We start from the raw sequence: 21,553 nt of genomic DNA on the forward strand, positions 1-21,553 counted from the left end.
TATGAAGACTGCTCCACATATTGATAAGATTTTTGGTAGTAAATGTACGTGTTTCATAATTCAACTAAGTTCAGTTCATTGAATGTATTTATTTATTTATTTGATCTAAAAAACACAACAACTCCCCTTTGCCACAGTGTTTATCTTCATAAGGGTTTGTTGGCATAGCTTTTGGAGACTCTCACTCTAGTGCCGCCGCTCTCCACATTTGGCGCCACTATTCTGGACTGGTTCCATTGCACCACAAGGGCAAAGTAGTTTGGGGAGAAGCAAAAGTTTAACTACTCCATCCACTTAATACTCGTAAGCTTACGCCAGCTATTACAGAAATCTGCACACGTGACGCGCATGCACACACAGTCAAAAATGCATGGCAGGCTCAGTAATGAGGCAGCAGGAGATGGCCCGGCAACCCACCATTACAGTGCATTATCGCCACAGCAGGTCTGAGATTTTGAAGGCAGAAGCCAAGCTAAACTCTGGAGGCGAGAGGTGCTGTGAGGAGCAGTAGAATCACATCTCCACACACAAGCATTTCGCAGCCTGGATGAACGTCCTGGGCATTTAGACAATTCAAATGTTGTTGTAAAAGCAGGGAGATATCACCTTTGTTGACCCTAATAGAACATGCATAAAGCATATTGTGTTCAAACCATTATGCTCAATAACTGTCTCTCTTTTGACGGCTGTGTAGATTTTCTAAGCTTCTTGACAGACATTGTTCCTCAAGGTTATTATGCTCAAAAACTAAAACAGAGACAATGGCTGTTATTATGATTACAATTACTGTAAATATGTAGGTCGTTTGTGTTACAAAATTAATGAGAAAACTTTGTCAGACATTGCTGCACTTCAAACACTTGCGAATATATTCACATTCTGAAATAAGATTGCAGCAGATATGTTTCAAAGCAATCTCCAGCTGGCCTTTTGTCAATTCCTCATTATGATTCTCTCTTGGACTTAAATAATGAGGGTATTGTTTTGCTTGCACGTCTAATCATCTCATTTCAGTCCTTTTGATAGTGTTGCCTTCCTTCATATGGTGCCTGTTGGACCGGTCCACATCAGAGCTGAAATCAAATTAAAAACCTTTTGTGTCACTGTGTGAGCTTCTGTTATTGACATGAAAAGGGGGGACACGGAAGAGATAGCAGCGGATTCACTGGGTAGACATAAAAGATGAACAAAGCATGTTGCGAGGAAGGTAGGTGTTATCGTCACACTAACAAAATTAGTTTTGTAAACATGTGCAGCGCAATACGGAATAATCTGTTCAGTCCAGTACAAACACACTTGACCTAAGAAACAGTACTCCTTTTCAAGATGCAACACATGTCCACGTCAACTGTTTCCTGAAATAGAAAACCTCTAGAGGCGTTTATGATCAACGTTGCAAAGAATAGACGTTGGGCAGAAAAGTTATTTTTATTTGAATTTTTAAACTGCTGACAGGAAGTGGCATAGATAAAGGTAAAGTTCAACAGCAGTTTGACTCGCTCATTTCCCATTGTCTTAACATGGCTGCACGGCCACAGTTTAAAATTAGGAAAGCTGGGTACACATCAAGCAGAATCTTGAATATAATTGTGTTAACTTTGCCTGGTTTTACCATACCCTCGTACTTACTTCATTTCGTATAAGGGTCTGGACCTTCACAATTGAGCTCTGTTATCAGGTGGGAGGGGTGAACTCCTTTGAAACGATTAGATCTGATTTCCGCTAGCGTTTGGTCGTGACGTATGCGCCCGAGTGAGTGAAGCGAGCCATCACAACTCTTGGGAGCATTCCTTGCACATTTCAAGGCTTCAATTTTAATTTCTGGATATTTGGGAGCCGAGCCAGGACGGATTGAAGAGCTTCCATTTCTTTCGTATCCGCCGCCATTGCCAAACTACAACCCGCAAATCGGTGCAAATGCTTGACGTCACCTACAACACCCGCCTCCCACGCTCGCTGAATGGTAGGTAGAAAGTCAACCGATGTAACACAGCCACTGAGATCAAACCCAGACGTATATGTAGGGAAATTATAATTGACTGGAGTTTACGGATGGCAATGGCCAGGCTAGAGTTAACTATGTTTTAGCAAAGATTTTGTATAATGTGTCATATGCATGCACTTTAACAAACATTTAACTGAATTTCTGCCACTGAAGTTGTTCTATGCCAGTTTCTCCATTGTTTTATTCACGCATATTTCCAATTTTCAAAAGAGCAAAAAATTCTGAATATACACCTCACTGAGATTTGCATGGTGCTTAATTTTGCATTTAGACACAGTCTCGATGTTATTAGTTTTTGGTCGTTGATGATCTTAGATGAACTCAGCTGAACATACAGAGTTTGGGACAAGCAGGTGTCTGGTGTGATTGGACAGCAGTTAGGCAGCCTCCAGAAGACACTGGTTATAATCTATCCCTGGCCTGCAGTGACTCGATAATAAAGCTCTCATATCCTGCTGTGATTCCCTTGATCGGCTGGCAGTCACACACAAAAGACTGTGAATTCATTAGAAACGCTGGACCACATGTGCAGACTTTGTCAACATGAAAAAGCTTCTATTTTACATTCAAGAACACCACTACAAATAAATAATACTCAATTTAAATTATGGGAGAGCAGTATGTTTTCCACTTACAAATAGGGGAACATAATTTTATGATGACCCTCACTCACCTCACAACATTATAATAAATATTCCATTAATAATAGATAGGTCAATAACATTGTATTGGTTTCTTCCTGGGCCTCATTACTCATTATGCACTTGCATTCTGAAATATACGTGTATACACAAGCCATACTCCTAAGCAATTAGTTGCTTCAAAATATCAGGGGGCTAGTTATTCAAGCGTGTATTTCATATTTTATTGGTTTATTCAAAGGGCTGTATGCAGACCAAACGATGGCAAAACACAGCCTGAGCAAATCCCCCAGCACCGCAACAGTCAGCAAAGTAATTGGGGAGGGAGTCCCAGTGGATGTTGAAGCGGCAGAGAAGGTAGATAGGAGTTGGCGATTGTGTTCCAGTGTGAAGTGCAGGAGAAGCAGTGATTCTTGTGTGAATAGGCCTGCAGTCTTTAGAGAATCATTGGTTGACTGGGAAACCATCTGGTTCCCCCCACCCCCCTGCATTGAGCCCCCAGTAGCTTTTTTCTATAGGGATGTCAAATTCTTCTCAGTTCAGGTGGGTGGGGTGGTGATCTGTGGGAGGAGTATGGTTAACGGGTGTTTGTGCCAATGCCAGCATAAGCCCCCATTGCTTAGAATTAGTTAATTAACTCCATCTCTTGCATTGAAAGCTTCCATATTATAAAGCCTTGCCAAGAGACTGTGTTATAAGAAGCATGCGGAATTGGAAATACATATAAAAACTCAGCCTTTTAAATAATTAGTTAGTAAGAATGAGTTGTGAATAAACCCCATCAATTCTTGTATAATACAGAAAAGGATAAGTGAAGTATGGGGCACAACAGGGTGGATTGGGTCACAAATCTTTGTTTAAATCCTTGAGCTTTCTGCCAAGGCTTTAAACATTTTGCCCAGATACGAAGTATGCACATTCTCCAGAACGAGAATCATGAGGCTTTAATATTCAAACAGAAACAGAATAATACTCATTTTAATTATTGTGATAATTTGACCCAACCCTCCCCAGTCAGCCCGGTTTATTGCTTTGAAGGGGTGGACACACTAACATTTATCTATAATTGTTATTTTGTACAAGTTAGAATAGCATGAAACAGGTCCTTCACAAAGATTTTTATTTTTTTTATGTTTTTAACAAACAACAGTTAAACCATAGTGTAATAGATGGAGCAGACCTATCAGTACCTCCTACAGATAAAGGGGACCAAGCATGAGAACAGCAGTCTCTGGATTAAGTTCTATGTCTTCCTTGTCTGGGTTTGTAAACAAAACAGAAGATCCTTTCGTCTTTTGAAGGAAATTGCACAAAAACAGACAATCCACCAATTTCACCAAGTAGAGAAAGTTTTTCTTGAGACTTAACGCACTTTAACGCACCAAACTACATAGGGTATACAATATGGGCATGTCATTATCATAATAATGACAACAAGGAAGTGGCAAAATGGCAGAATATAATGTCCAATATACACTGCTCACAAAAACTTAGGGCACACTCAAAAAACACAATGTAACTCCAAGTCAATCAAATTTCTGGGATATCAGACTGTCCAGTTAGGAAGCCACGCTTATTGTGAATCAATTTCACTTGGTGTTGTGGAAATTAAACAGACAACAGGTGGAAATGAGCGGCAATTAGCAAGATAACTCCAAAAGAGGAATGGTTTTGCAGGTGGTGACCACAGACCATTTCCCTGTCTTCATCCTTTGTACCGTATTTTTGGAACACTTTTGCATTTGTCCAGTGTTCTCACCACTAGAGGTATCATTAAGAGGCATCTACAACCCACAGAAGTTGCTCAGGGAGTGATGCTCATCCAAAATGGCACGTCCATTCGTGCTGTGGCAAGAAGGTTTGCTGTGTCTCCCAGCGCAGTGTCCAGAGCATGGAGGAGATACCAGGAGACAGGCCAGTACACCAGGAGACCTGGGGGGTGCCGACCGAGGTCAACAACCCAGCAGCAGGACCGCTATCTGCTCATTTGTGCACAGAGAAACAGGAGAAGCACTGCCCGAGCCCTACAAAATGACCTCCAGAGGGCCACAAATGTGCATGTTGGTCCTCAAACGGTCAGAAACCGACTCCATGACGGTGGTATGAGGGCCCATGTCCACAAGTTGGGCCGGTGCTTACTGCCCAACACCGTGCAGCCCGATTGGCATTTGCCCGAGAACACAGCGATTGGCAGATTGGCCAATGGTGCCCTGTGCTCTTCACGGATGAGAGCAGGTTCACCCTGAGCACATGTGACAGACGTGACAGAGTCTGGAGACGCCCTGGAGAACGTTCTGCTGCTGCAACATCATCCAGCATGACCGGTTTGGTGGTGGGTCAGTGATGGTCTGGGGAGGCATTTCATTGGAGGGCCGCACAGCCCTCCATGTGCTAGCCAGAGGTTCCCTGACTGGCATTGGGGACCGGGATGAGATCCTCAGACCTATTGTAAGACCATATGCTGGTGCTGTGGGCCCTGGGTTCCTTCTGATGCATGATAATGCCAGGCCACATGTGGCAAGAGTGTGTCAGCAGGTCCTGCATGATGAAGGTATTGATGTTATGGACTGGCCTGCCCGTTCCCCAGACTTAAATCCAATCCAAGAGCACATCTGGGACATCATGTCTCGGTCCATCCATCAACGCCACGTCGCACCACAGACTGTCCAGGAGCTGACTGATGCTCTAATCCAGGTCTGGGAGGAGATCCCTCAGGAGGACATCTGTGGTCTCATCAGGAGCATGCCCAGGCGTTGTAGAGAGTGCATTCAGGCACATGGAGGCCACACACACTACTGAGGATGATACAGACTCGTTTGGAGGAATTTCTATAGAATTTGGATCAACCAGTGACCTGATTTGTCACTTTGATTTTGACTATAATTTTGGATCCAGACCTCCAGGGGTTGAGAATTTGATTTCCGTTTATCATTCTTATGTTATTTTGTTCTCAACACATTGCCCTACACTATGAATAAAGATTTTCATCTGAAAAATCGAATTGATTGACATCTAGGATGTGTTTTTTGAGTGTGCCCTAAGTTTTTGTGAGCAGTGTATATATATATATATATATATATATATATATATATATATATATATATATATATATATATATATATAGCCTATATAATATGAAATTGGATATTCATCCATTGATAATGACAAGAAGGATAATTGTTATGATCAATAACAATAACTATTAATTATAATTATCAACTATTATTAATTATTATTATTTATTAGCATGCTGTGTAAATTATGTAAATGCTAAAACCTCGTCATTTGCCAGTGCTGCAAATTGTAAGATAAGTCTGCTGATTGTATGTTGACAATTGTTAACTACATTAGGATAATGTAGTTGTGTTATAGTTGTGTTTTGAAACTGATACAGAATACTCAGGAAGGATTGTTTATTTGATGTAAATGTTAAAGTAATGTTTAACTGTAACATCATGAATTGCAAATGTAATTTACATGAACAAGGGGTGGGCACTTATAAGCTTTTTGCTTATAAGAAAGAGAAAATGTTAATTGCTCAAATAAACTACAACTACTACTACTACTACTACTACTACTACTACTACTACTACTACTACTACTACTACTACTACTACGACTTGGGTTCTTCACCAAAACATGTTTACCAGATGTCAAGGATGAAACTACTTGCCATCAGTATCGGTCAGCTTATCAGTCTGTGACTCTTCATCTCTACTTTCTTCTGTCTTCTTAAATTTTGTCTTTTTTTAGAGGAGCTTTACCTTTTGCTTGGGTTGGGTACAATATTTGACCCAACGCTCCTCAGTCAGCCATTTTATATTTGTTCACTTCCAGCCAAAATACACCTTACTACTACTAGCAGGGAAATTATGAAAGTCAAGTTCTTCAGTTTGAAAGCTGACTCACATAAACATGTTTTTGTTCTAATGTGTTCACCTTTCAGGCAGCTGCCATCTAGCATCCATAAACAGTAAGTGACAATCCACTCTGTGACCATGACCTCTAGGTTTAGCAAGGTCTCTCTTATTAGGCTAATTCGAAAAGGGGCTGCTTCACATCCAGAGAACTACAAGAGCTGCCTCACATCACACAGCGTCTTGTTAAGATATCATGTTCATTACAAGTTCATCCTGAATAAAACTAATTTAGCCCCTGCTCTGTTTCATTTACACACCAGCGACATCATTCATCAGAGAAAACACACCTATTTGTCTGTTTGTGACATAAAATATTGCTTTGAGTTTGTTCTGAAATGCATCATTCATCGTGATGTCTATTTACAGGACTATGGACATGCAACTTTAATAGTTTCAGTCGTAATTTAAAGTAGCCTTATTGTTCAGATCTAAAGTATTGCACTGAGAGGAAAGAGTCACAGCCAAGGGAGGACAGCAGATTATGTATCCAATCACCTGGGGCGGCTGATCCAGACGGCCAAGCTTTTAATTCTAAAACAATTAGTGACCCAATCCTCCCGGTGGCTCAAACCACCCCGCTCTCCCCATAATATGTTATTCTAACTTTGATTTCCTTCTAAAATTATCTTTAATCAACAGTTAAGTTTGAACACTGACTTTGTGCACTGAAACAAAGTAATCGTAACCTGATTCGATTATGAACCGAAGGTGGGTTGCACTGATTCCATTCAGCTGAAAAACAAACAAGGAGGATTGAGTTAGAAATAAAATATAAGCTGGGTGTCTCATATTTGAAATACATATATAGGCTACTTTTTACTTACTGATATAACATTTGACTGAAGGTGTCCTTGTGTAGGAGCGAATTCTGCAAGAAAAGGTAGACTGTTAATATTTTAAGTATTGTATTTGTAAAAGGAAAACTGTGGGCTTTTTTTCTTACCTTTTTCTACAACAGTCTCAAAGTCTTTGGCAAACTCAGAAGTATTTCTTTCTATCTTAAGAGTCCTCACTGAAACAGATAGAAAAAGCACGTGCAAAGCCTTTTTTCTTCACAGTAGTAGCAGCATATCTTCTTTTACTCACCATTGTTGCTGTCCACTGTCAGAGCACTGAGATGGGTAGCATTAGCAAACCGAATTATGAACTCTTGTGGAAACATCCCAGTGGTCATCCAAAACGTTTTAGCGTTTCTACGGTAAATTAATATATTCAACAACATGATGGTGCATGTTAATACATCGTAATGGTGTGTAGGCGACTTACCCATCAATAATATTTTCCGGTGGATAATTCTCGTCATGGGATGATGCGACGACGACTTCTGTCCCCAAGGAGCACAGGGCATTATCAGGCATGTTTGAAAACTATCTGTATCTGTTCTTAGAACGACGCGGTTCCGCGCTAATAAACAGGCTACACTTTTTTCCTCACTGAGGACAACGATCCCGTTGCCAAGTCAACCAACCAAAATGTCGCAGGATATATACGTCACCGTTTGTTTCGTTCGTCATTTTCCCGATGCACTACTTGTGTGCGTATTGCTCTTAGCTTTAGCCACATGACAGTCTAGAAATGGCAAATGGGTGTCAAGATGTGTTATTTACTCGTGGAGCCGGGCAAGTAAGTAACACATCATAATTCGGTGCCAAATACCCAACATTATTATGATTTATAAGGAGTGTGTCTTGGTCATCTTGCTGCCTAATGCTAATCTTGGATAAATTTATGATGCTAACAGAGATGCACAACAAGAAACAGCATTGGTGAAATTATGCTTGCAATCTTTCCTTCCTACCAAGCAGCTTAACTTTTCGTTAGTGTCAAGAAATGTTTTCTTTTTCATTTTTACAAACATATCTTTCAAGTCTTATGTGAAATAGACATGGTTATATGATCTATACGAGGTTAGAACACATGGACAGCGTCAAAGTACTGGTTGACTTGGTTTTACAAATGCACTGTTTGCAGGTGTCTTTTTTAATCTTTCTGAGTATTATGGTTCATAATGAGAGCTACTGTATTCCTTTATAGAGTGACGATTCTGACATTTGGGATGATACAGCATTGATAAAGGCTTATGATAAGGCAGTTTCTTCATTTAAGGTAAATATAACCCACTTCTCTCTTTGTACAATATCATATTCCATTTCAGTTATTCATTTATTTGAATGGGACAGTGCATATTAATGAACAACTAGTGCTGTAAATATGCCGGATTTAGCTCAAGGCTACTTTCCATCCGCAGTCCCATGAGGTAAAAAAACAAGACAAGAACATACAAAATATAAATCACATAAGCCAAAACACACAGCAGTACATTACAGACAACACAGGCAAGGACAACAACTACACAATACATAAAGTGCATCTCTTACATACGCCGCTCCCCTCGTCCCTCCCACTCACTCACCTGTACCTGCAAATATTTTAAAAATCTGTTTCCTGTCTTAATGGTTACACCTTTGTTGGCAAAGAAGCCATTCTTTCAGTTGTATCTTAAATGAGACGTAGGTGCTGCTTTCTCTAATTGTCATAGGTAGAGTGTTCCAACTCGAACAAGCCTTAATGGAAAGCACGTTTTGACTGTTGATCGGGTGCTGGTCTCACAATTTCTTTTTTTAATGAATTCCCTAAGAGGAGGCGGGGCCAGCGTTTGTGACCTTTTTCATGTGCTTTTTGAATGTGAGGTTGGGATCCAAGATTACTCCAAGATATTTAAAGTGGGTCACTAACTCCAACTCCTCTCCATTCAAAAGCACAAACGATCTCTCTTGTTTCAATGTTTTTTGCTAAACATCATGCAGACTGTCTTTTTTGAGTTGAGCATGAGACAACTTTGTTTAAGCCAGTCATGCACTTTGTTTAGGCCCTCTGTGAGTTTGGCAGCGATTGACTGAATATTAGCCCCATGCGTGGCCAATGTTGCCTGTTTGTGTAATTGTATGTCAATAATCCATTTCATGCTTTTCTACCAGACTGCCCTGAAGGGGGAAAAGGGGGAAGAGCAACCACAAACCTCTAAGAAAAATCATCCAGGCAGGAAAAGGAAGAATAATAAGAAAAAACAGAGTCGAAAAAGAACCAATTCACCTGCAGACAAATCGGTATGTGAAAAATAACTTGGTCAGATAAGTTTTTAGTTTCTAATGTCTTCATGGCTTATATTTTTGTCCTGTCATAGTGGCAGGTTGGAGATTCTTGTTGTGCTTACTGGTCAGAAGATGGACAATTGTATGCTGCCACCATCTCCTCCATAGATGAGGAAAGAAGCACTTGTGTTGTTACATATACAGAGTATGGTAATGAAGAAGAACAAAATCTTGAAGATTTGGTGTCAGAAATTTCTGAGGGGGATGAAGGAAATTCCAAGGTACTGTAGATTTAATAACTTCATTGATGATGACCGATGATATGCTTGACTTTTTCATATCCCTTTTGTGTTTAGACAAATGAGGTTGAATCATCAACAGAGGAAAGTGATCGGTCAGCAACCCCAAATGTACACAAACAGCAAACGCAAAGTAAATGCAAGTCCAAGACGCACAAAGAGAATCCTCAGGTTCCTGGTTTTCCTGGTTTTCCTGGTTTTCCTGGTTTTCCTGGTTTTCCAGCTGGACCACCTCCAATGCCAAATTTCAAACAAGTACGATATAATTTACATCTAAAATGACAAGTATATAATGCTCATGGAATGTGTGATTTTGCTCAGTGTTTTATGAGACCTTATGTTGAGCAGGGAGCAAGTAAGCGCTCAAGTGGACATGGACATGCCCCGCCGCCCTGGCCTCCTATGATGGCTTTTGGACCACCAGTAAGGCTGTCATTCAGTATGAAGCTTGTCTATTTTGTAAACATGACAAAGTTGAAAACTGCTACATTATAACCTTCCGCAGATGATCCCGCCGCCTCCACCTATGAGCCCTGACATGGTGGATGATGAGGCTTTGGGCAGTGTGCTCATCTCCTGGTACATGAGTGGCTATCACACAGGATACTACTTGGTATGTTGAAAAGAATTTTAAAGATGACCCCAATTGTATTTTCATCAGTATTTTGGTTTATTTTTGTATACATATTTTTAAAACGCTTGTTTGTGTTTGTACAGGGGTTGAAACAAGGACGAAAGGAAGCTGCCAATTGGACAAAACTGCACCACAAATAAAATTAATTAATTTTTTTATGTTCTTCTGGCATCAACTGAGTGGCTGATCATCTTCATTTCATAAACAACTAGTGTACCTGAAATGTAAATGAGGTGAGCTAATTACGGAAGGAAGAGTTTTGTATTCTTTGTAAATACCTTAATAAAAAACTTGCAAAAACATATTTTGTTTTATTTTTTAACTATGTCCTATTCAGCACAAAATCAAAAAGAAGTCCACCTTCTGAACACGGTCATTACATTGACGTCACAGACAAATATGTGGCTGCAATGGCAAGTGTTATCCAGCAGAAGTCAGACTACCATAATGCACTTGCCTTATGGAATGGGGCATAGAATACAGTATTCTCATGAGTTGAAACTTGAGTAAAATCCTGATTAAAACACTTCCAATCAGTATCACTGGGTGACTCTGGGTTTGCTAATATATATTTTTAAATTTAATATCTTGCTCGACTTGGGCTCTAGTCCCTCAGGTTATCTCCACATAGTTTATTCAGAGCAACAGTCCGTGTTATGCCTTGCATTTAAGCTTTTTCTCTCCCCTGAGGTGTTTTCCTCATCCACCGCCCAGTATAGGAGCACATCCATCATAAGGTTTCTCTTTTCATCTCAGATAAGCACATATTTCAATGTGCTAGTTGGCCGTGCTGCAGCATCAGACAAAATCACATGCAGGGAAAACCTTAAAACTGATTTCTCCTTTGCATCTAAAAGGAGTGCGCCAAATAAGAAGATCATCCAAAAATTGTGTACAAAACATGATCATGGTGCAGTGGTTAGCTTGCACAGTGTTTTCTTTCTGTAATCTTCAATTTTGAAGCTTGAATATTTGTAGAATGTTTGAGGTTTGGTCATAAAGAAGCACTATAGTGGAGGGATAGTTGCAAATTTGAGTATAAATATAGCATAGAAAACCACATGTAATTGCAGTGGAAACAGCCACAGTCATTCTGCTGAGCCTGTAGCGCTTTTCATTCTGTCAAAACACTCCCCATATTTTCTATACAGCTCTTGTGATCTGCTCTTCTTTTAACTCCATCTGCTCTGCTTTAAAACTGGTGGGTAGTTCATAATACAACAATTGTGAATGAAAAACCTGGTTTGTGTTAAACGTCTGATTATCTGCTGTGTCTAATGTCATGTGATTTTCCTCCATCGCTTTCTCACACAACAGCTTTTCATATTCTGACCGTGATCATCATTTTACAGCTCACTGTTGTGACATGTCGAGCTGCTTTTTATCCCCCTTTCCTTCTTTGTCTTGTGCTGTTTATTGTCCTTGTATATGTGGCGCAGAGAGAAAAGGAAAAGTGCGATAACGGGGAAATTTAGTTTATAGGATTTACAAATAAAACGCAATACAAACAACTGCTGATAACGCAGACCTATCTTTCCCTCCCAGATGGGCTTTTTGAATCTGCCACGCTGAAGCATGCATGTTCATAAACCCACCGCCTCACTCTCTCCCTGACTCCTAAGCTGCCCACAGGGTTCAGCGTGCAGTGCACCACCCAAGCTTCACTGGAAGTTAAAAGGGGGTCCGACCTCGCACCACTCCCCCCTCTTTGACTGTCTGCCCCCTGTGACCAAAGGCGGCATGTGGTATGTAAACATAATCTGCATTTCACTTAAGTCCCCCCTCTAGAAAACACACACAACTAACAGATTGGAAAAGGCACCAGAACTCAAGATTGCATTGCCGCATGAGTTATAACGCCTTCAGCTATTTACTCAGGCCCACAACATCAACAAACACTTCTAAACAGGAGACTTAAGGAGAGATTAGTGCTGCACTTGCCCTATGCCTTTTTCCTGTCTGTTTCTGATCTGCAGCATTAGGTTAATGCTTGTTGCACACAAAAACTACAACATAATTAGGTTTGGGTAAATTCATCCATATACAGCTCGTGTGGATAGTCTTCTCCGACATAAATCAAGGCATGTCTAATTTTAGACGTTGACGCTGGCAGATTTTTCCCACATTATGCTTGTCATGAAAATGTCCAAACACATCAAATACATTTCTGTGAGGCTGCCTGCAGTATAGGCCCATGGGAAAGGAACAGAAGTGTAATTTCACTATGGCATTGTGTTTTCCATGTGCCTTTTAGTTATATCTACCAATTTTAATCAGTTTTAAACAGTAAAAACACGTGTTGTTTTTTTCATCTTAACCTACAGTATAATAAAATCTATGCTTGTAGTTTAGTGTATTATCTGCATTATCTCCAGTTTCACCCAAATCTAAAAGCTTATTAAAGCCTTAAGGCCAAAGTAACGCCTCACTTGAAAGCTAAGACCTACAAAACTCTTCAAGGCTTCTTCCTTGTTTTTAGTATCACATTTTTCATTGTTTTTGGACACATTTAGTTTTTTTGTTTTTTTAGTATAATGTAACTGTGATCAAGCAACAAAAATGTGATGAAAACACAATCAAAAAGGACAAAAACGTGACAATCATAACGAGGAACATAGGCTGTAACAAGCTTTTAGATTTGGGTTAAACTGAACTGGAGAAAATGCTCTTGGTTCAGGCTGGGGGTAAGAGGTTAATTTGGGTGAAAAGGCCCATTGCATTCTATTATTAAGTACTTATAGGCTCCTAAACATCATAGGTTGATGAAGACATTTTTTTATTTTTTCCCTACTTGTTTTAGAAAGTAGAGCACATATACTAAAACCACTACCCCTAGAAACATACTCGGAGTACACAGTATCAATGCACAGAATGTTGTGACAATTTATTAATGGATGGCATAATAACTAGATACCACAATAACACAATAACACTAAACAGAACAGATCCTTTTGTAAATGATCTGTTCAGTGTCTGCCAGTTGTGCTGCACTGGAGGTGACCCCTGTCTGTTTAGATGGATCTTTGATTCCTGTCTGACTCTCTGAGATTCCAGCTCAGCAGGCCGTGAGTTACCGGTGCTGTTCAGGAGACTCCAGATTCATCACAAGACAGAGCACTTTCCGCCTCATTTCACTCCAACATATGTTTTGATAAGTCCAGCTTATCTGACTCACTTACCTGAATGTGCAGATAACCTTTAGCTGTAGATTTATCAAAAAATGTCTTTGGAGAAGCCTCTCTGTCCATTAGATGTACAGATTATGGCAAAATGGTTTCCAACCTGTTGGGATTAGATGAGAAGATACATTTAAATACCTTTTCATCACAGAAGAAATCAGTCAGCTTCAAGTTTCTGTATTCTGCATTGAACCATGACATTCAAAGTATTATTTGTACGGACCACTGAAAATGCCAAAAAATAGATGAATAACCAATAATTAGTGAAAAATAATAGTGCTCTTATAATCTGTAGAGTTAATTTTGTATGTAGTCTTTGGGGCTGGTGCAATGTGATTTGGGCAGCTGTTGGAGCTGGAAACGGACAAGTGGAAGAAAATGGATGGATGCATTCTGGTAAAGTTACACTTTCATTTGAGAGTATTTAGAATACAGTTATTTTCCAAATATCAAGAGAATACATCCCAGTACTCAATCATTCAATTTCAGCTCCATATTTCACAACATTAACAAAGAATTTTTAATGTTGACCTGGTTTTCCTCCTAAAATAAAGATTTAAAACACCTTATGCCACAGATCATACAAACACTGCACATGTGATCTGCTGTTCCATTTGTCAAGAAAGTCGACCTCTCAACCCCTGCCTGAACCAAGTGCATTTTCTCTGGTTCGGCTTTGCCCAAATATAAAAGCTTCTCGACTGGAGCTTACAGTCTCTAGGTGTGACGCCCCATTTGACAGCTAAGACCCACAGATCTGATCAAAATGGATCTTGTCAACCCTTTTTTTAAACGTTATTTTTCATCTCATTTTTACCCTTTTCTCGTTGCTTTTTTTAAAATGGCGTTTTAGTCACAAATTTGCCACTTTTTTGTTGAGTTTTTGTTACTCTTTTGATGCACTTTCATGGCTTTTTTGTCACTTGCTCTTTAGTAGCCTTTTTGTACTTATCTGCTTTTTTGTTGCATGTTTGTTGCTTTTATTTACTCTTTTGTGGCTTTTTTGTTGCATTCTCGTTTTCTTTCTAAAAGAAGCTTTTAGATTTGGGCAAAGTCAAACTGGAGAAAAATGAATGTGCTCTGTTCAGGTGGGGGTTAAAGGGTTAAAGAGTTCCTAATTAATGGTAAGTGAGTTTATAACAGGTGTTCCAACAGTAGTATTACAAGTATTCTAAAAGTATTCAAAGTATTTACAATACTCTGATTAGACAAAGTAACAGAATACGTTGCAAAATCCATTTAAGGTAAGTATTCAGTATTCAGTAACTAAATACAATGTCAAAGCATTCTCCCCAACACTGTGAGTGAATGAATGAATGAAGGCTTTACTGGTGCGTCGCAGGGCCTCGCCAGTAGGGGGCTCCGGAGTCTGACGCACGCGGGGGCACCACATGAGGTGTCGTTGTGTCACCCGTGGACACACAAGGGGCAGTGTTCCCAAAAGTGAAAAGTCAGCTGTGAATGAACGCTGTTCGAGAGTGTACTGTCGGCATGGACGCCACAGAGGAGGGAGTTTGATTCAAGGTTTGCCTCGAAAATAATTGATCATCTCTTTAAACTTTTTCTGCTTGTTTTTATACCGCTTTAGATCAACGATTCACTCACTTTGCTTTCTTTCCAAAGCGCTTCATCCCACCCTCAAAACAAGACTATCCTCGAAGTTGGCAGCGAACTAAAGGTGATGTTTTGCCGAAATCAAACAGCGAGAGCCACTGTTGCCCGCGGCTCGGCGCTTGAAATGGAGATACGGCGAGGGAAGTTCAGAAAGAGCATTTTCCTGGACACATCCCAGGTAGGGAGAGTCTCTGTGATTGTCCGCCGCTTCTTATCGTCTCTCACAAGTCAACTCATCTCCACGGGGGATAGATTTTCTGTGTTTACTGCACCCTCTGCGAGCTAATCTGTAAACTAATTCTTTGGCCCAATTTCAAACTTGTTTCGAGGCTCATATTAGCGCGCAGAGGGGTTGTTTTGTGAGATGCGCTGTAATTAAAATTTCTGAAGAGAGTCGTGCGTCCGTGTGCCCGAGTCTTTACGCGGAAAGTTAATGGCCGCTTTTTTTTTAAAGTACTTGACTTGAATTTAGCGCAATATGAGTACACGCTTTGGTGTTTTTGTTGTAGCCTATTTTGTAGTTCATTGTTGACAGAGGTGGGTAGAGTAGCCACAATATTTACTCAAGTAAGAGTAACGTTACTTTCAAATAATTAAGTAAAATGTAGTGAAGCTTTTGTAACTTATGCAACTCTTGCTTTTTGTAACTTTAAAATGTACTCCCAGTGGTGCAAGTAACTTTTCAACTCAAGGGTAAAGATACGTTTATACAATATTACTCAAGTAAAAAGTACTGAATGATATAATTTCTCTAATAAGTACAGTTTTTCCAAAGGAGTACTCAAATACATGTACTTGAGCTGAGTACTCGTCTCAGATTGTTGTTTGGAAGATTCTCTCTTGTAGCTGACTGGCTACATCTGACTGTTATGCCCACTGGCTATTTGTCTTGCTAAGCTATAGGGACATGCCTTCAGAGTGGGCATCTCTCCCAACCCTGCTGACTCAGGAGAGTCACATGATCCTACGTTTGTAAAAACAAAAACAAAACAAAAAACAACAACCCCAGGGGTAAGAGACTTGAGCACCCAGCAGAGGGTACTTTCAATTACCCCAGATTAAAAAAAGTTCAGTAAAATTTCAATATTACTTTTATGGAAAAGTATTTTTAATTATGTTTTACGAGTCGGAGTGATGAAGTGAAGGACTCCAGTGAGACAAAAAAGATTGGGAACCACTGAAGGATAATAGAGGGTTGGCTGAACTGTATATTTATCCCATGGGCTATAATAGAGACACTTGAATTTTAATAGTGTTAACGAATGTGATCCTATTTGTGTGTGTGTGTGCGTGCGTGCGTGCGTGTGTACACATACATATACATATGTGTATATATGTACTGTATATTAACATATGTATGTATGTATGTCATGGTTTTAATGTATACACTTCCAAAGATAGTTGAGCCTATACCCCTCTATCTTGTCCTGATTTCCTGCTGAAGATACTTCACTTGACTCAGTTTTATTGGACTGTGCACATGTGGACAGTGAGCCTCCAGGGAGTAGTCAGAGAGGTACTGCAAAGTATCAAAGTAAGTGGGTCAAGAGCTGCACAGCCCTTTCCTGATCCGTGTTGCTGTTTGTTGTACAATTACACATTTGAGGTTTTCCTCCTCTGAAGCTGTGTCGGCATCTGCTTCACATTAGCCACTGGTTCTTGGCTGAACAGTAGACAACCTCACAGAGGTTTTTACTCACTTCACATCACTTGCTGCCCTTACATATTTTTGTTTTGTTTGTTTGTTTTAGGAAACGCTCATAGTAACCACTGCAATAGAAAACAATTCCTTTTTTTTACTCTCACGGTATTAACAATAACAACTAGGTGTTAATTCATCATTGAAAATTATTCTTTATGATTATATGCCCTGCACACTTATAAACTCTATACTTAACTGTATTAAGCCGAAAAAATGACCAAGTCTAAAGATTTGAGGGCATTTCTAGTGGCATCTTCATGGCTAAAACCGAACCTCTTGTGGTGTTTCTTCGCTGCTTTCGTCAGTATTTATTAAACATCACCAAGGACAGGGGAGCATGAAATGACTTATGGTTCTGAAAGAAAGGTGGCAGAATTGAGAGTGTATAGCAAGCTTTTGCATATGAGGCTGTATATTTTGGTGTTATTTTTCGTTGGAAACATACCTAAAAGCAACCTTGCAATGTTGTCATTGATATAAATGAAAAGCTTCATGATTGCCCTCTCAATGAGCAATTTTGTGAAGCCTGGAATCCATTTATTGCTCACCTTGAGAATAAAACTCCTTTTTTTTTTCTTGTGTAATGGCTGGTAGGTTTTATGCACATTTGAGCTATTTACTCTATGTTTGTTAATACACATAGTACATACGTAAGTGGAAAGACGGACTAAACTATTGACTGTCTTTGTGTTACTATTCTTAAATCAGTCAGTGATGTGCCCGAGCATTCTCTGAGTCGTATATGAGCTGTTTCTAATTCATGTCACAAGAATGCTCTGCTAAACCTGGCCCTCCTCCTCAATCGATCATTGTAAAGAGAGACTATATGTCCAAGTCTTTCAAGCCATAAACACTTAAGCAACCCGGCGAGTGACTCAAGAGTTAGAAGCTATTGTCGCTTTGTCTTGCATACTAATGGTGTGTGACGTAAACTATTTATTTAATTATTTTGCTGTTGCCCATGCCTGAATTTATCTTAAGCTTGTGGCTAATACTAATGATCCTCTTTGAGAGAGTAGAACCTTCCTCTGTTCTGCCGTTGGCAGTCAGTTAATACCTCAGCGGAACTAGTCCACAGCATTTCAATGAAGACGCTCGATGTGAAAGCCCCTGTTTAACCTTTGCCAAAAGACAAACTCATTCATGTGTCTTATGCAAGCGTGTGACGTAATGGTCACTCACATGTTATTGACGTATTGTTATCAGTAAACGGCTTCATCACAAGATCTGAACAACCTTAGTGAGTCTTGAGTGAAAAGCTAGAGAACACTCTTTGACTATTAAAAATAAATTGTATGTGTTCATAGCTTTAATTTGATAGTTAACTTATTACTATTCTTTCTGCTTACCAAGACATTGGTATCACCACTCTGTCCTGTTTAGGCCATGAGAGCTTTGACTGTTTCAGCTGAGGCCACCCAAATGCACTGGGGGCCTGGTTTATTATTACTGAGGTGAAATGTCCTTGATTTCAGTGCACTAACTGGGCCTAAGGGTTAACCCAAGGATGGGCCCACAGTCCAGGCCTGTGGGTCTGCAGAAGCTCTGCAGGCGGGAAGTGGTGAGAGTGTGAGGACACACCCATACACCCACTCTCGCCCCTTTATTCTGCAAGTAGCAGCACCAGTCTGACATTAGTCAAATTCTCCACGGGTTTTAATGGCTCAGCCCTTCTCCACCCTGTGGATCCCTCAGTCAGACCACTAAACCCTCAAACGCACACTACGGGTACAGTCAAAGACATCGTTCACACCAAAAGAGACTGTGGTGTTACATTTTCATTATTGCAGGACATATAATGCCAATTCTAGACAAGCCTGTATTTTTTCAAGGTTGAATTGCAAGAGATATGTGACAACTCTGTCCTTTTAGACCAGTCTGTATGTTTCTGTAAAGTTGTCACTAAACACAAGGATTTTGACCCAAAAGATGTTCCTCAGGGTGTAAGCCACCTGTCAGTGCCAGTGTGTAAAGTGGCCTGGCACGGTTCTTTGGTGATCTAAACCTATTTGTGTAAGCAAACATTTACTTCCCACATCCTCAAAAGAACTGAGGTCATATGGATGTTTCCAGGACAACCTCTGCTCCTGCCAAAAAGAAGCACCTCAGGACCATAAAATCACTTTAGAAAAGCATGTTTTAGACAAATGCCAAATGTTCCCCAGTGAGGCACTGTACTCACTGAACAATGGGCCATCACTTCTCTCGATAGCTCCAAACCAAGGCTGTGGGTTCAAATCCACCGGCTCTGGGGCCAGACTGAAATGAGCACATACTGCCAGATTTCCCAAACACAATTGCCAAATGTCTCCAAGATTTGCTCAAGTTAGGAAATCGAGCTGCAATAGTCCTCTGCTACTGTGGGATTTGGCTGTAGCGGTTAAATATAGGCTTAGTGGATTGTGTGATTGTGGCTTTAGGGCTATTGGGCAAGTTGTTTTCCACAGGGGGCACTGAGCTGAGCTGAAATACAGTATATTCCAGTCACTGTAAAGTTTACCTCTACTGACTCTCATTCTTTCAAACAAAGCTGGACCACTGCAGCGCAGCTCACATGGTCTCCTGGTATGCCAAAAATATTTTGACCCACTAATGTTTAACCTTTTTATGGCTCAAGCTTGAGTATACATTAAAGTGGAGCACTGCTCCCGCTCCAAAGTAAAAGAAAAAAGAAAATATTTCACAGTCAGTGAACTGAGACGTGGTCTTGCAATTGTTTCAAAGCTGTCACCATAGTTTAATATTAAATTAGTTCAGATCGTATGAAATGGCTTAGTATTTTTTATCTACTGTGTCCTAACAGGTCCAACAGTCCTATTGTCTCTATACAGTACCGGTAGTTATTTTTTTCCCCACAATAAGACATTTTCGCTATCCTTTGTGCAGTTGTTTTTACTATCCATTTATACACATGTGCCATGATAGTATTACATGTTAAATAATACATTTCCTATTATTCTCCAAAAAGCCCAAACTATAGCATATTATTGCACTCATGGCATGTTCTCTTATCTGAACATTATAATTGTAACATGCAATTAGATTTTTAAACCAATAGATGATTTACTGTATCATCTATAAAAAAAATAAAAAGCACAAATAATAAATAAATAATAAAATAATAGATAATAATGACAAATAATAATTGTGAACTTCTGTGTGCAGTAACTTTATTTGCCATGTTTGTACATTTAATATTTGATATGTTGATGTGTTGAAAACTATAATACTATTTTTAAGATTGAATTGACCGCTTTCAACCAAATTTCTCAGGATTACTTGTCACTTACACTAAGTGATCTGCATGTTGCAGTATTCTGTTTCTATCACATTTCTGCATCAAGCACCAAACAAGGCGTGAGCACCAGGGGAGGCAGTGATAGATGAAACGTCATAGAGACACGGACAGGATGTGAGTCACACATACTGTCAGCAGTTCACACATGTCTACATTAATATTATTCTTCCCATTTCACTCTGATGATGTAAAATGAAGAGCAGTTTTTATTCAAGTCACAATCAGTCACTCTCTCGCACTCCTCTCAGACAGTGACTAAGTGGTTTTCTGAGACTCACAGACAGTACATATACACCTGTCCTGAACTTTCTGGATTCCTTACCACTTTCCCATAATAGTAAAAATGTGTCTTGTTCATTTCTGTAATGTCACATTTTGAAACTATATAGTCGAGAAACTGTAGAAACTGTTTTCTTTATTTATTATAGTATCGCGCTTCAACATAAAGAGCATCTACCCCTGATTCCACATCTGCTGACTACCCCTTGATTTATTTTACAGAACAGAAGCTTAAGTGTTCAAAACATGCATTATTGCTCAAGCTTTTGTACACTGGGAATTTCAAACTCTGTTCTTTTAACACTGTTTGTCTTTATCCTCTCCGGGTTTCAATGCTAATATACTCACCGCAGTGCCTCCCTTTCTCTGGAGAGTCGTACTATGTGGGGCACGCCACTTATTTTCGGCACAGCTCCCATGGTATCAGAAAACTAGAGCTTTTTGTACGTAGCTCACCCGCGGTTACGAGAGATATCCAGACTATTTTGATCCAATTCAGTTGGTCACATTGTCAGGCTGAATCTGTATCTGTAAAACAAGCTCCATAAAATATGTTTTTATTTGCGTAAAAAAACAGTAGTTTTTATCAGGCGTTTGTTCGGATATTGCATATAACTTTCTCTAGCCGTCTCAGCTCTAGAGTACAATTAATCACAATCGTATCCAAATCAGTTTTGATGGTTGCAGTTAGCAAATTGAAAAGGCTCTTAAAAACAACTAAGTAACGGTCTCCATTGGGATTTATTGTTTATAGAAGCTGCTAACCCTGTAAATTACACTTCTCCAAAGATGTTCTGAAATGCTTGTGATTCTTCTTTTAGTTTAGCAGTTCACGTTTCAGTTTTCTCTCAAGTGTTAATGTTTTTGATCCTGGTTGCGACATACACTGA

The 21,553-nt window shown here is 39.8% G+C and overlaps 3 protein-coding genes across 7 annotated transcripts in view; 2 read left to right on the forward strand and 1 right to left on the reverse strand.

Moving 5' to 3' along the window:
- hspb11 (heat shock protein, alpha-crystallin-related, b11) overlaps positions 1–8,025 on the reverse strand; it is a 35,469-nt gene extending 27,444 nt beyond the window's left edge. For 3 of the 4 annotated variants that reach the window (XM_079564145.1, XM_079564144.1, XM_079564147.1), the window contains exons 1-5: positions 7,833–8,025; positions 7,653–7,759; positions 7,510–7,578; positions 7,391–7,434; positions 7,253–7,298 (exon numbers count right to left, since the gene is read on the reverse strand). In XM_079564145.1, coding sequence (XP_079420271.1) covers positions 7,253–7,298; positions 7,391–7,434; positions 7,510–7,578; positions 7,653–7,759; positions 7,833–7,924 — 358 coding nt within the window. In that variant the 5' untranslated portion in view covers positions 7,925–8,025. Of the gene's footprint in view, positions 1–6,700; positions 7,299–7,390; positions 7,435–7,509; positions 7,579–7,652; positions 7,760–7,832 lie in introns of those variants that run through there. The other variant, XM_079564146.1, reaches the window with a different exon arrangement.
- Positions 8,026–8,055: 30 nt separating this feature from the next.
- Positions 8,056–10,872, forward strand: smn1 (survival of motor neuron 1, telomeric). The gene is made up of 8 exons (XM_079564133.1): positions 8,056–8,189; positions 8,601–8,672; positions 9,545–9,673; positions 9,751–9,939; positions 10,015–10,212; positions 10,306–10,380; positions 10,463–10,570; positions 10,675–10,872. The coding sequence occupies exons 1-8, from the start codon at positions 8,142–8,144 to the stop codon at positions 10,729–10,731; spliced, it is 876 nt and encodes a 291-aa protein (XP_079420259.1). The 5' UTR covers positions 8,056–8,141; the 3' UTR covers positions 10,732–10,872.
- A 4,278-nt stretch (positions 10,873–15,150) lies between these two features.
- Positions 15,151–21,553, forward strand: part of rtkna (rhotekin a) — a 47,156-nt gene continuing 40,753 nt past the window's right edge. For both annotated transcript variants that reach the window (XM_079560553.1, XM_079560556.1), the window contains exons 1-2: positions 15,151–15,294; positions 15,394–15,562. In XM_079560553.1, coding sequence (XP_079416679.1) covers positions 15,452–15,562 — 111 coding nt within the window. In that variant the 5' untranslated portion in view covers positions 15,151–15,294; positions 15,394–15,451. The remainder of the gene's footprint in view (positions 15,295–15,393; positions 15,563–21,553) is intronic.

This window comes from Gobius niger, assembly GCF_951799975.1.
Source record: "Gobius niger genome assembly, chromosome: 1".
Taxonomy (NCBI): domain Eukaryota; kingdom Metazoa; phylum Chordata; class Actinopteri; order Gobiiformes; family Gobiidae; genus Gobius; species Gobius niger.